Source organism: Mandrillus leucophaeus, unplaced genomic scaffold (genome assembly GCF_000951045.1).
Source record: "Mandrillus leucophaeus isolate KB7577 unplaced genomic scaffold, Mleu.le_1.0 Scaffold51, whole genome shotgun sequence".
Lineage (NCBI taxonomy): Eukaryota > Metazoa > Chordata > Mammalia > Primates > Cercopithecidae > Mandrillus > Mandrillus leucophaeus.
Window position 1 is genome coordinate 2,563,158 of NW_012105475.1, and position 13,923 is coordinate 2,577,080.

Here is a 13,923-nt window from a genome sequence, read left to right on the forward strand (position 1 = left end):
TGGGCGCGGCTGGGCCGGGCGCTGGAATTTGACCCGAGCGGGCCGCGGTCAGCGGAGGATTTGGGGTACCCTTTGACCCAGGCGGGGCGCGATCCGCCGAGGATTTGGGGTCCCCTGGCGCCGAACCCTGAGTTGCCAGATTTAGAAAGTAAAAGTACAGTTCTTCTAAATTTGAATTTCAGACAAGACAGGTTTTAGGGTTCGTCCCATGTAATGCTGAGAAGGTGAGGGCGGCGCCTGGGCGGATTCTTTTCCGCTCCAGAATCCTTCTCTTTTCAAACCGCATTCCAGCCCGAGTTAAATCCTTTAACCTACTCCTCTCTGCTTACCCTCATAAGGTTTACGGCCTTATGAGGCTACGGCCACAGCCTATGGCTGTTTCATTCCTCCTTTAGCCACAAGAAAGTTTTATTCAAACTACTTTCTTAACTTTATCAAGAAAATGGCAACGCACACACATACATGCACACACAAAGAAAAACACGAAGCGGCCGGGCGCGATGGCTCACGCCTGTAATGCGAGCTCTCACGGAGGCAGAGGCGGGAGGATAGCTTGAGCCCAGGAGTTCGAGACCTGCCTGGGCAATATAGCGAGACCGTTCTCCACAAAAAGGAAGAAGAAGAAGAAAAACAAGAAGCTACGTTTTTCAGGTTTTGCTCTAGATCGTATTTGTGGCTGTGTTCTTCAAGATATTTTCCCTCACCTTGAGGTAATCTGGCATTACTTCATCTAGCATTACTAAAATAGCATTACTTCAGGATGGTGGAGGATTGGCAATCTAATAGCAAATCTTTATTGAACTCTTCTTACTGCCTTAACATGTGCTGCATGCTGAGAGATGAATTCAAAGCCTCTTAGGGAGTTTATATTCTAGAAATCTTTGCTCAGAAATTCCTAGAAGGGAGGGAGCTTGTGTTCAGCACTCTATAGCAGTTCTTAAACAGTAGCACGCCTAATAACAAGACTTTAAAAAACATTTTTGAGCCTCAAAACCGGGTATTAGGATTCAGTGAGTAAGGGGTGGAGGATAATTCCAATTTCTGGTAAGCACACATGATGCTGATGCGGTGGTCCTCATCCCAGCAGCACAGCTCTAAATCCAGTTCATGACTGTATGTATTTTCTCAATAGTGTTAGAAAAGCAATTGCTGAAAAGTCACACCTGGTTCTACAATATTTACCCTTTCCTTAACTGTAGTCTAGGTTTTGGTTCGATAGTTTAAATAATTAAAAAATGTAAGTTTCTAGAATTGTGCTGTCCAATACAATCGTCACTAACCACACGTGGCTAAACTTAAATTCAGTTCCTCAGTTGTATTTGATAACGTTTGATACCTGGAATGCAGTGGCTGTTCACAGGTGTGATCATAATGCACTACAACCTGGAACTCCTGGGCTCAAGCGATCCTCTCACCTGAGCCTCTCAAGTAGTTGGGACTACAGGTGAGAGACACCGCACCAGTGCGTCTGGCAGTGTTAGACACATTTTTGTTTTTTGAAACAGTCTTGCTCTGTTGCCCAGGCTGGAGTGCAGTGGCTCGATCTCGACTCAGTGCAACCTCTGCCTCCCGGGTTCATGCGATTCTCCTGCCTTAGCCTCCCGAGTAGCAGGGACTACAGGCGTGTGCCACGACGCCCATCTAATTTTTGTATTTTTAGTAGAGACGGGTTTTCACCGTGTTGGCCAGGATGGTCTCAGTCTCTTGTCCTTGTGATCCACACGCCTCGGCCTCCAAAAGTGCTGGGATTACAGTCGTGAGCCACCGCGTCCGGCCAGTATTAGACACATTTTAAGTGCTCAATAGCCACATGTGGTTAGTGTCCTTATTGTATGGCACAGAGAGCATTTCCATAATTACAGAAGCTTCTATTTGACAGCACTATTCTGAAGAAATACTTCTAAGGTACATTGTTCTCTCTAGATGCAAAAGAAAAGCCTATATAGGCTTTATTTAATCATTAATAAAAATGTATTCACTAATAAAAATAGCTGAATAGCTAAATATCTATCATTGGAAAATTGTTAATTATAGCATACCCACGTCAAAGATAATTGAAGTTAAGAATGGTTGAAAAAGCAGTATACTCAAAACAACAGTGGCTATGCCAAAACATGAGATACAATTTTAGTAAATGAAAAAAGTTGTAAACTCATTACAACTCTAAAATGTATGTGGATAAACATTGGAGAAGTCACAATTCCTGCTATTTGAGCAGACACAGAGAAATCTAGACTAAAAAGATACAGGGACTTGGAAGATGGAAGAGCGAGTGAAAATGGAATAAGCAGCACGGGGAAAACTGGGCATTTCTTCAGTGCGGGATTAGCTACAACAATCGCTTTCTGGACAGAAAAGGTAAGCAAACATGACTAAGGACTTGTCAAATCTGGGGGCGTCTCATTTAAACCTTCCCATACTCCACTGTTCTGTGTTGGACACTACTAACCTCCTTACTCTTGACATTAACTAGGTTTCCGTAAAACTGTTTCTGTGGCTCCATTTACCTCTCCAAACTCTGATCATTTTTTTATCTGATCCTCAAGTCTAGGTGTTAAACCTCTTGCTGTCCTTCCTCTTTTCACTTTGTAGCAAATGGTTTCCTTTCCTTCTCAATTTGCTTTTACTTGTCTCTTATGCTCAGGCCTTCCTCCTTTCTTTCCCACGAGCATTCAATTCCTGCTCTCAAGTCATAGGTTCTTTCATCAAGTAAAATTTGGGGCCTGGAATCCAAATGACCATATCATATGCAGGTAGATAAGGATGCCACCCCCATTAGGTTGGTTTTGTCCGTTTTTTTTTTTTTTTTTTTTTTTAAAGACAGGGTCTCGCTGTCACCCCAGGCTGGAGTGCAGTGGCACAATCAGTTTACTCCAGCCTCGGACTCCTGGGCTCAAGCAATCCTTCCACCTTAGCTTTCGGAGTAGCTGGGATTATAGGCACCCGCCACCATATCCGGCTAATTTTTTTTTTTTAAATTTTTATGTAGAGATGGGGTTTTGCTTTGTTGCCCAGGCTAATGTCAAACTTCTGGCTTCAAGCAGTCTTCCTACTTCGACCTTCCAAAGTGCTGGGATTACAGATGTGAGCCAACATGCCTAGCCAGATCTTTTGAAATGGTTTGTTTCAAGTTTGACTTTCATCATGGAAACTTTTGAGACTGATTTTTCAGTCAAACACACCATTGAAATGGATACTTTTACCTTTCTATTGGCAATCATTCTTGTTTAAGCAAAGAATGGTATTACTAAATTAGGAGAATTATTTCATTCAGGGTACATCATTGTTCTTAATGCAAGTTGGTTCTTTGGGCAGTTATCTGAAAGGGAAACAGGAACCCTGCAAGAGATCATTTTAGTAGTACCTTGTATTTCATATAGTGGAAACAATGTTATCTGTTCTTCACTGGAGATTTAACAAAGCATATGATAATTTTTTCTCTTGACATGGAAATTCAGTTCAAAAAACAAGATTTTAGCACCATGGCCATAGCCTGGAAAAAGTATTTTGGCTTAACCAGTGAATAAAATTCAGTAACAAAAGACAAAGAATGAAGGCAGGTTCTAAGATTCTAATGTTGAAGAGGACAAGAACTAGCTTTGACTAGTCCATCTATTCCTATAGCGTTGGCCTTCTCAGGTTACAGGATCTAGCTGATCTTATTGGCTGCAAAGGCCTGCTGCCCAGAAGGCTTTTAGTAATTGTTTACCGAATGAGGTAATGGTTTTGTCCAAGGAGAGTCATGATAATCATAGCATAAAACTTGAAGTTATTACAGTAATTGCCAGTTACTCATCTTCATGGGCTAATTGTCAACTCTTTTCAACCAAATTTTTCTCCGTTTCAAATATTTTAAAACTCATGAATCTTTGAGAGTGGGAGTTTTGGGCTGGCCATGGTTGCTCAGACCTGTAATCCCAGCACTTTGGGAGGCAGAGGTGGGAAGATCACTTGAGTACAGGAGTTTGAGACCAGCCTGGGCAACATAATGAGACCCTGTCTCTACAACAAATTGAGAAATTAGCCAGGCACGGTGGTGCATGCTTGTAGTCCCAACTACTCAGGTGGATCACTTGAGCCCAGGAGGTCAAGGCTGTAGTGAGCTGTGATCGTGCCACTGCACTCCAGCCTGCATGATAGAGCGAGAGACCCTGTCTGGAAAAAAAAAGAGAATCCTGAAGCCCTTTGAGAGTCAGATTTTTAAAGCTGAAAAAGAATGAAACTGTCTGCCACTCCCTGATTAACTATGAAACAGTTCTGCATTTCTGCAAATAGTAGAAGTTATTTTTAGGACTGAAATAATGACCTCACTTTCCCAGGCATGTAGGTTCAGCTGTTTTGATTGTGGGAAGGTCAGGAATGTCCAAAACTCATACATGGACTCGTGGTGAATCTCTGCATAAATATCTTTCAATAGGCATTGTTGTGTTAAAGAAGAACTACATATAATAAAAAAATACTGCATTGTATTTCCAGCACTTTAAAACATAACATTAAAAAATCTCTCTTTGGTAGCATTCCACAGAACCTTTAAGCCAAAATGGTTTTTAAAAATATGAAAAATTGAAATTACACTCAGTGACCTGGTCTAATTTTAAATAATCAGAAATTACAAAAGTTTAAATAAAGCAGAAATGTTGGCAGGTATGTCAACTTAAGAACTTAAAGCTACGGAAACTATCATATGTATGCCAATTCTACAGCAAATTATTTTAAGAATTGGAAGACAAAGTGCAGAAAACCTGATTAGGGCAGTTAAAATTGGATATCCTTGGGAGGAGGAGGAGGAATGGATAGAAGAGGAGATAGGATTGTTAGGAAAATTGGAGGAAGAGAAAGCTAACAACCATATCATTTTCTAGGATTTCCCTCATCTACCTTTCTTTGGAAGATACAACTAAAACCAACAAAGGCCCAGTTTGGTAAATAAGAAGTTTAAACAAGTAAGTGTTTTATCATAAAGTTTAATTATGATTCAGAAAAAATCGAGCAAATAACTTTCTCTGAAAAAAATATATTGACTCTGTATAGACCACAGTTATTGGGGGAAAGGGCTGGTAGGTTAAATTACCCTATTTTCTATTCTGAAAATGATATCAATAGAAAGTCCCTTTTCCAGTCTGAGTATAAAGATACATATGCCCAAAATGGCTGAGAATAAATACAACAGGAAATGCAAAAGCTGTAAAGCTAAGGGCATGCAAGAGAAAATCTCAAAAATACCCAAAGTGGCAACAAGGAACGTTTGGCTGGAATTTGAAATTCTTTCAGTCATCTTTGTCTTTTGCTCCGTGTTTCAGGATGCGCGTGAACTCGATGTAATTGAAATTCCCCTTTTTGTCAATAGGTGCTTCTCTGTACAGCTCATCCACTTCTTCATCTGTAAACCGATCCCCCATGGTTGTCAGCAGCTCTCTCAGGTAATCTTCCTGAATGGTGCCTGGAGAATACAGAACAAGGGATCAGAATACATACTACTCTGAGGGTCAATCACAAAGAATATCTATACTCGACTAAGCATGTTCTGTATGTTAAAAACTATAAACATGCAAATATGTGAACTCCAGGGTGTCCACCTACTTAAAACAGCCTCAGCAGGGAAGTGCCTAGAAAAATGCCCAGATGCTTAGCAGCGTCATTCTGCTCTATCATTCTGCCTCCACATTCAGCTTCTGATCTCTTGATAATAGACTAAACCTATGCCTAAACAAAGTAATAAAAAGTATGGTTAAAGAATCTAGCCTTATGGTTCCTTAAAGTGGCATGAATGGTCATGTGTTATTCTACAAGCAAATAACATTGACCTGCCATGCTAAAATCAACACTACATCATACACATCAATAAAGTGGTACAGTGGAAAGAATATTGGAAACTTGAGGCCCAGTTTTAACAAGCTATTTTATTTCAGGCATTTCACTTTATCCCTGACCTTTGGTTTTCTCAGATGTAAAATGAGATTTTTACTGTTTACAAATCCAATTATTATAACAAATATGGCCAGTCCCAGCACATGCAAAAACATGGAATAAATATTTGAGCACTAACTATGTGGCAGGCACTGTGCTAGGCAGTGGGGGTGTGCAGTGGTAAAATGAAAGGTGTGCTCTTTGGGAATTTGATACCAGGGTTCTCATAAAACCTGCCTGCCTACAAGAATCAGATGTCACCGAAGATTTTCTGGTATTGGTATTTTTAAGATTTCCCAAATAACTGGCATGGACATGTGGGGAGCCTTGAAAGCCACAGCCCATGCTTCCATCAGCAGGCCCTGGCAACCACGCAGTATTTAAACTAGTCCCACTAATGCAGGCAACCCAAGATTGTGCCTTCCTTCACTAAACACACTTGGCTACGCCATGTTGAGTTGGGTGTCATGGAAAATATTCCCTCATTATGTTTTACACTTCCGCCAAAGGATCAGGCCCCTATATAGTTAACATTTTGTTTTTTTGAGAGTTAACTCTATGCCACACAGTATGCTAAGTACTTCATGTACATCTCACTTCATTTACTTCTCACAACCACCCTGTGAGGTAGGTAATACTGCCCATTTTACAAATAAGAAGACAGAGGCTTAGAGAAAGTCAAGCAACTTGCCCCAAATTACACAGCTATTATGTAGAAGAGGAATATGAAGCCAGATAGTCTAATTCCAGACCCTAAGTTCTACTGGGTGTATTTTAAAATAGAGGTTAAATGTCAGATTTAAACAATTTGAGAGCTGACAGATACCTGGTAAACACACACAGGATTGTAGTGGTGCCACAGCCTATAACAATTTATACTTCATCAAGATTATTCTGTTAAAAGTTTTTTATTCAATACATATTTTCTGATAGCCTAACCCTTGTGGAGTTAACATGCTAGGAAAGGGGTAATACAAGTTTCCCAAAGAGGTTTCAAATACAACCTATTCGTTGTGAACTACTACTTAGGGCAGAAGCAGAGCATGAGTGACAAACATGCCAAGAGAACTCTGTTTAAAAACACAGGTGTAGTATAAACCTGACGGTGTTATCCTCTTTTAAGTCACTGTATATTTTAGTTACCATAACTAAAAATTAAATCACTTTGTAATTAAAGGTTACCTCTCACTTACCAGTTGCTTCTTCATCAAAGCAAGCAAAAGCATTTCTGATGACATCTTCAGGATCCGTGCCATTTAACTTCTCACCAAACATGGTAAGGAACATGGTGAAATTGATGGGGCCTGGAGCCTCATTCATCATGGCATCCAGATACTCATCAGTTGGATTCTTCCCTAAATTTTTAAAAGGGGTCATAATTTTAATTACATTATAATACATATCAACTATTAATGACAGTAAACATTTTGGTAAGAAAGATTATCATTCATACAGTTTACTGCTTGCACTCATGACAGCAAAACTACTTGGGGGGGAAAGTTTTCTTAATGAATAGGGCCTATTAAAGAGTCTGGAGAGTATATGATATTCCATTGGAATGTCAGAAGGAATAATACTGCTTCCATAATCTAGATTAGTGTTTTCATACACACACACACGAACCCCAACCCAATCCTAAGACAGGGTCAGGAATCTGCTGGTGGTTCGGTGGGAAACACCGTTCCACACTTTACTCAAACCATTAGACAGGCTTTACAGAGCTTTAAGACTCATGAAATCAACATGAAAGGCACCGTGGAAATTCTATCCAATAGATTAATATTTAAACTGAGCATTACCCAATGAAGCAAGCATATCATGCAAATCTTCCTTGTCGATGAAACCATCCCTGTTCTGATCAATCATGTTGAAGGCCTCTTTGAACTCCTGAATCTGTGACTGGTCAAACATGGCAAACACATTGGATGTTGCGCGCTGAGGGCGCTTCTTGGTCTTGGTCTTTGCTCTTTTGCTTGACATGGTGGTGGTTAAATCCTAATTAGGAAAGGAAATACAATAAAAACTAAATCAACATCTAAGATTACTTAAGTTTGAATCAAAACAATGATTAACAAAAGTACACAGAATCAGCCTTCCTGATATGTTTGAGCGACTCAGAAATGTGTCTTTAGAAGACACATGTCAACAAGATTACATATGACCTGTACTGCTATATAGCTAACAACAGCTGATAACCAAATCTGCTAATTTGATAACAATAAAAAACCAAGCATCAAAAAAAATTAGTTACCTAGGAAACTCCCAAGTTCTATACTTCAGCACTATGGGGGTGCTGAGGGATACTAACTCATCTTCAGTAGGTCCACCCTTTGCAGCCTTAGCCTAAATTGGCTATTCCATAGTACGGTGGACAGAAAGGTGAGGAACAGTAAGAACGACTAACTGATGGAACAGGTCTTCATCTCCTAATCTCTATTGACAAATATTGTTCTTCCACTTTCAACTAACATTTTTTATTGTACCCTCACCTCTAGGCAAAAGTAGTTCAAGAAAACTATTTGTTGAAAGGCTAACAGTAAAGGCTAAAAAAACTGAGGGGAATTCATCTACAGTTTTTATAGACATTACACTCTATCCAAACCAGTTTCTTGTATTACAGTCACACTAAATCACTGGAAGTATCTAAGACCTCTAAACAGAAATCAGAGTACAAGCTTTTAAAATAATTTAAATGTTTTAGAAAACATCTTAAAGGTAGAAACTACCTTTGCTCTCTTATCTAAATTTATCCCAGTAAAATTTAAGTTAAAATTAAAAAGAATGTCTAGTAATACCTAAAATAAAAAGGCAACTTTCCTTTCAATACTCAATCTTTTTTAAAAACTACAAAAATTTGTTTGAAGTTCCATAGTCATCAGACAATAAAATTCTACCATACCATCGTTCAGAGTTGCAGTGAAGATGGTAGTCTGCAAAACCGCTCAGCAGCAAAAGTAAGACACTGCATTGAGTTATATTCTTCCAAGCAGGTCTAAAATAGGCACTACTGATTTCACTCTGACCAGGATAACAATTTTAAAGCTTACGTTCTGAAAACATTTAGCTATGATCTGGCAAAACACTATGCCACTGCTCTAAAAATAAGTCTGTGGACTGCAAAGAATGAACTACCACCTAGATCTCAGCACTCCACAGTGACCCTAAGAATATGTTTCCGATGTGTTTAAAAGTAATTTCTTACATTATTTCCTTGATTATAACCACATCGTCCAGACTAAATACAATTATGGAATGATCAGAAAAGCTCTGCCTCAAATTTTTAAAAGCTAAATCTGTTTTCAGATTTTAATAGGAAATTCCACAAAGGATAGTCACAAATTCCAGTCCATCCAATATAGCACCATATGGCAACTGGAATATATTGTTGAAAAGATATATCCTACACAGCACAGAAGTTATGATATATGCTGCTCCCAAATTTCCTAGAATTCTTTAATCAACTTTTAGGATGCTGCCTTTCATGACTTAAACCATTCATAAATGCATATTTTCATTCTATAACACCTTTGGAGGTAGTAAATCCCATTCATATCTAAACTACATAGGGTTGTACTTTCCTGTTTGTTGTAAGTGCTGTCTTTAAAAACAACAAAGAGTTATAGAGTATATTATTCCTCCATCTCTTAAATGTACTCAAGGACTTGCAGCAAGAGGTTGAGACCCAATGTGTGACACGTTTACCAGTCCATATCACTTTCATATTTTAGGCATGTCACGCCTTTGCAAGCCAAAGCACATCTTTAAAAATAGTCTGTTTTGTGTGACAACATTGTCTTTCCCTAATGATGCAGAAATGTCAGCTATTTTAAGAACAAAGAACTGATGAGGTCAAACGGCTGCCACAACTGATTTTTTAATCCATTATATAAAATCTCATATTACTAAATTTATGGGGGTCCTCTAGATACCTTTTCAAAATGTTTAGGTTTGGTTGTAAAGTAGTATGTTTTCTGAATTCTGATGTATTTCCTATTCTTTTAATCATGCACTTTTTTGAATTTGTAAATGTATTATAAAATAGATTTTTAAAGTAAAAAAGTTTTTTTTTTGTCAGCACTGACAGTGGCTTCATATAGAGCTCTTCTTCAGCATATTCAAGACTTAATCTTATCAATCTTATTATGAACAGTTAATTACACTAGTATGTATCAAATGTCATATTAATTACGTTGAATACTACTTAAGAGTTAAGAAATGTAAGGCATGTGTCTTATCTTCAAGGAGCTTAAAATACAGGCGGGGAGGCAACTATAAAGAAACGAGATGATTGGTTCAACTTATGAAATGAGTCATAGTTTTCATTCCAGAAGTATGACTCTAAACTTAAAACAATGTGTGACAATAATGAAAAATAATTTGTAGGATGGTACATAATAATTAAATGTTGTGAGTTCAGAAAAGATGTTTCTGAGTAGTTAAGTGATTGGGGAGGAGGAAGACCTTGAAAAACCCAGTGTGGGATCATTTAGAAGCTACAAGGCATAGTTAGAATTAAGAATTTGGGTGTTAGTCTCAATTCTAACAAATTAAGGTAGTTAATTCTACCAAAAACTGATAGTGTAATGTTGAGCAAGTTACTACCTAGGCCTTTACTTTTTCGAGGAGGCTGGATTCTGATCTCTGAGTTATTTTCCACCAGAAACCTTTCAGCGATAGGGAGTTCAGTCACTGTTCCAAAATACAGAAACTGGGGTTTTTTTCCTACCAAACTAAAAGTGTGGGGGGAATAAACAATGGTGGAGGGAGTCAAATCAGGAACAGTGCTATGATCTCAAGGAGCAGATCATTTCTGATATTGTCAGGGTCCTCTTTGCTATTATTCTAGTTTGCTGTTCATTTTACTTTCCCGCAAACAATGGAGACTATCACTCTTCACGTAATAAGCCTTCAGCAAATGCACAACTCTCATCTAAGTTTAGAAAACTAGGGTATACTCCTTAATCTAAAAAAGTTGAAATTGCTTTTTGCAAAAAGCAAGCTAGGGTAAAATAAATTGAAAAGATTTCATGTCAGTGTAGTTATTTAGGATGCAAAGATCGCCAGGTAAGGACCTGAGGTTTCCAAGTTACGAAAGCTCTTCAATCATAAAGTCGAGTCTTGATTTATTTATATTTGTTTATTTATTTATTTTTGAGATGGAGTCTCGCTCTGTCGCCCAGGCTGGAGTGCGGTGGCGCATCTCAACCTCTACCTCCAGGGTTCAAGCAATTCTCTGCCTCAGCCTCCGGAGTAGCTGGGATTACAGATGCCCCCCACCACGCCTGGCTAATTTTTGTATTTTTGTTAGAGACGGGGTTTCACCCACCTTGGCCAGGCTGGTCTTGAACTCCTGACCTCGTGATCCACCTGCCTCAGTCACCCAAAGTGCTGGGATTTCAGGCGTGAGCCACCGCACCCGGCCTGAGTCTTTATTTTTGAAGGATTAAATGAAAGATCTTTGGTGTGAAGGAGTATATGTTGTATGAAACTGTAAAGCAAGGAGACTTAAGAACAGGCTTCTATAAAATATAAGAGGATTTCAGAAGCATGAGAAAGTGAATGAAGGGCAGTCAGGAGACTGAGTTTACAGATTAATCTAAAGGAGCATAACCTTTTTTTAAGTCAGGGGAGGTGAACGCTGGTGGCAATGAATCTGTTTTTTATTTTGTGTTTTAACTCAGAATCATTATGGGCTATAACGAGATACACAACACAATTAAAGAAAATGTTAGACTAGATTAATAGGTGGCAGAAATAGAACAGATTCTCAAAGTGGCTTTCCCCACACACCAAAGGACACGAGAAGATTTTTCAGATCTCTAGAAACTACATTCACTTATAAAATGGGATTAATCCATACCAATATATACATTAGAGTGCTCTGGTTAGAACCCTAGAGTCCAGCATTTACAAACTGGCAATAAATGTAAAATAACCTAGAAACTTTTTCTACAAAACGAACACTCAGATTGATAATATTCTGAGAAATATCAGATATTTTTCAAGAAAAAACTACCATCTTACAAAACACTGCGTAGTGTGATAGCACCTATCATTTGGTCGGCTTTTTAACCCCTGAACAAATACACCGCCTCATTTAATCAATGCACTTAAAAAAAAAAGTGTAATTTATTTTCTGGTGCTAACCGCAATTTTTAAAAAGTGTATTTTCAAGTTAGTGCTTCCGTTCCAAGTAAACCAAGTTTTCATTTCTTATGCAAACTTCCGGTTGAAGGTAGGATTCGTTCTCTAGGACTGCCACACCCAAAAGTTCTCACCACTGGACAGAAAATTGGCTGTTAGGGCTGACTTGCCAGTAAAGCCTCGCTTTTGAAAATAAAGTGCTTTTCTGATGACCGTTTATCAGAGCCCTTCCAGAACATGAAACAAATACCAATAATTTTAAGAAATATTCGCTTTATTCGCCTTTAGATATAAAACTTTTTGCACTTAAGTTAAAATCTCTGCTAAACCCATAGGTCTCTCAAGAAATTGATAGATACATTCATATACCTACTAAACTACTTTGAAAGAAAACACTTCCATGGAGAATTGAATTAGCCCAAACTTTCCCCCCACATGGGACAAGGCATTATATTTTGGAGTTTTTCCTGGAGCCACAAACTAAACTCCAGATCTCTTTGTCCAAAATTTCATCGCTTAAAGAAAAAATGTTCTAATTACAGAAGCGGGTACTGAGTTGAAGAACTTCCCAATTTGAGTTGGTTATTCCTACTAAATGTAGCCACACAGCTGCAACAGCTGCAGCGGGGGGACAATGGGCTACGTTTTTTGCGCAAACCCTCTTGAATCGGGCAAGTTGACGTTAGAAACAAAAATAGTCCCGGGATCAGCTCTGCAGGGGTCGGGTTTCGCGGGCCCGGCAGTCGCCCAAGATCAAGGCGCCAGTGAGCGAAGCCGCATTTCCCGGGCTCCAAGTTTGGGCACCGGAGCGAAGTTCGGTCTGGGCCACTCCCAGCCATGGCTTCGGATCCCACAACCGGGGACCTGGGTGGCACACCTGCCCAGGTGCGCTCCCGGCGCCAGGAGCCCCGCCGCCCTCCAGCTGCCTCGCGGAGACGGGTCCCCGGGATGGGTGTCCCGCGCCCGAACGCGAGTGCCACTCACCCGGCACAGCTACGAGAATCCGAGTACCTCTGCGAGCCCCTCGCTGCCGCTACTACACCACCCTACTACCCAGAGAGCCGCTAAAAACCACCGCTTCCGGCCTCCGCTTAGCAAGCCGGAAGGAAGCCCGGTCACCTTTCTTGGCCCGCAGAGTGGGCCAGACTTCTCGGAGGGGCGACATGGAGGGAAGTCGCCAGTGTGGTCAGCGAGCGCGGTATTGACCAGGTGCACGAGAAGGAAGCCTAAAGTGGGCGACCTAGAGTATAAAGCAATATATCATGGTTCGCTGGGTCCTGTTCACTGAGTTTCCGTCTTTTTTGTAACTCTTGTTGCAGTGTTAAGTCTTCCTCCCCCCTATCTTTTCCGCAGATGGTTGCGTCCGTGCTGTGGCTTTGCTTGGTCGCACATTCCAGGGCACGGCGAAGGGCGGGGCCCGTCGGCCCAAGTCCTTGTAGGGAAATCGAGGAGACGGCAGCGGACACACGTGACTGGCCCTCGCCCCGCCCCGAGGCCGGGCTCCAGCCTCCGCGGTAGTGTGCCTGCACTTGACGCCCCTCGCGGGGTCTGGGTCTGCGCCTGAGGGCCTCGGAGCTGTGTGTGTAGCCCGGGAGTGGACCTTGATGCTAGCTCTGTGTGCAGTGTAATTTTATGAAGAGTCCCGCCTCCTCCTTACAGGAGGAAACCTGTGTCCCTGGGGCCCTCAGCCAAGCGTCCACTATCTTTTTGGCCCAGACGGATTTCATAAGGTCACATGTGGCTGGAGACTTCCTCCCTCTTGCCGTCGTTTTTCCCTGGCAGAGCCCCTTTGATCCTGGCTAACAAAGACAGCCTGACTTGGGTCCCACTAGGCGGGAAGGAAGGCGACTCCCCCGCACCTCTTGCTACGAT

At 40.6% G+C, this 13,923-nt stretch overlaps 1 protein-coding gene and 1 long non-coding RNA gene across 2 annotated transcripts; one reads left to right on the top strand and one right to left on the bottom strand.

The window, feature by feature from the left end:
* LOC105551172 lies at positions 1–5,736 on the top strand. Its single transcript, XR_001007832.1, has 4 exons — positions 1–487; positions 636–710; positions 4,863–4,943; positions 5,348–5,736. It is a non-coding gene; the product is annotated as an uncharacterized LOC105551172 (long non-coding RNA).
* On the bottom strand, positions 4,951–8,919 carry LOC105551171 (myosin regulatory light chain 12A). The gene is made up of 4 exons (XM_011996327.1): positions 8,807–8,919; positions 7,707–7,902; positions 7,101–7,262; positions 4,951–5,440 (listed from the first exon to the last, which is right to left on the bottom strand). The coding sequence occupies exons 1-4, from the start codon at positions 8,807–8,809 to the stop codon at positions 5,268–5,270; spliced, it is 534 nt and encodes a 177-aa protein (XP_011851717.1). The 5' UTR covers positions 8,810–8,919; the 3' UTR covers positions 4,951–5,267.
* Positions 8,920–13,923: the final 5,004 nt, after the last annotated feature.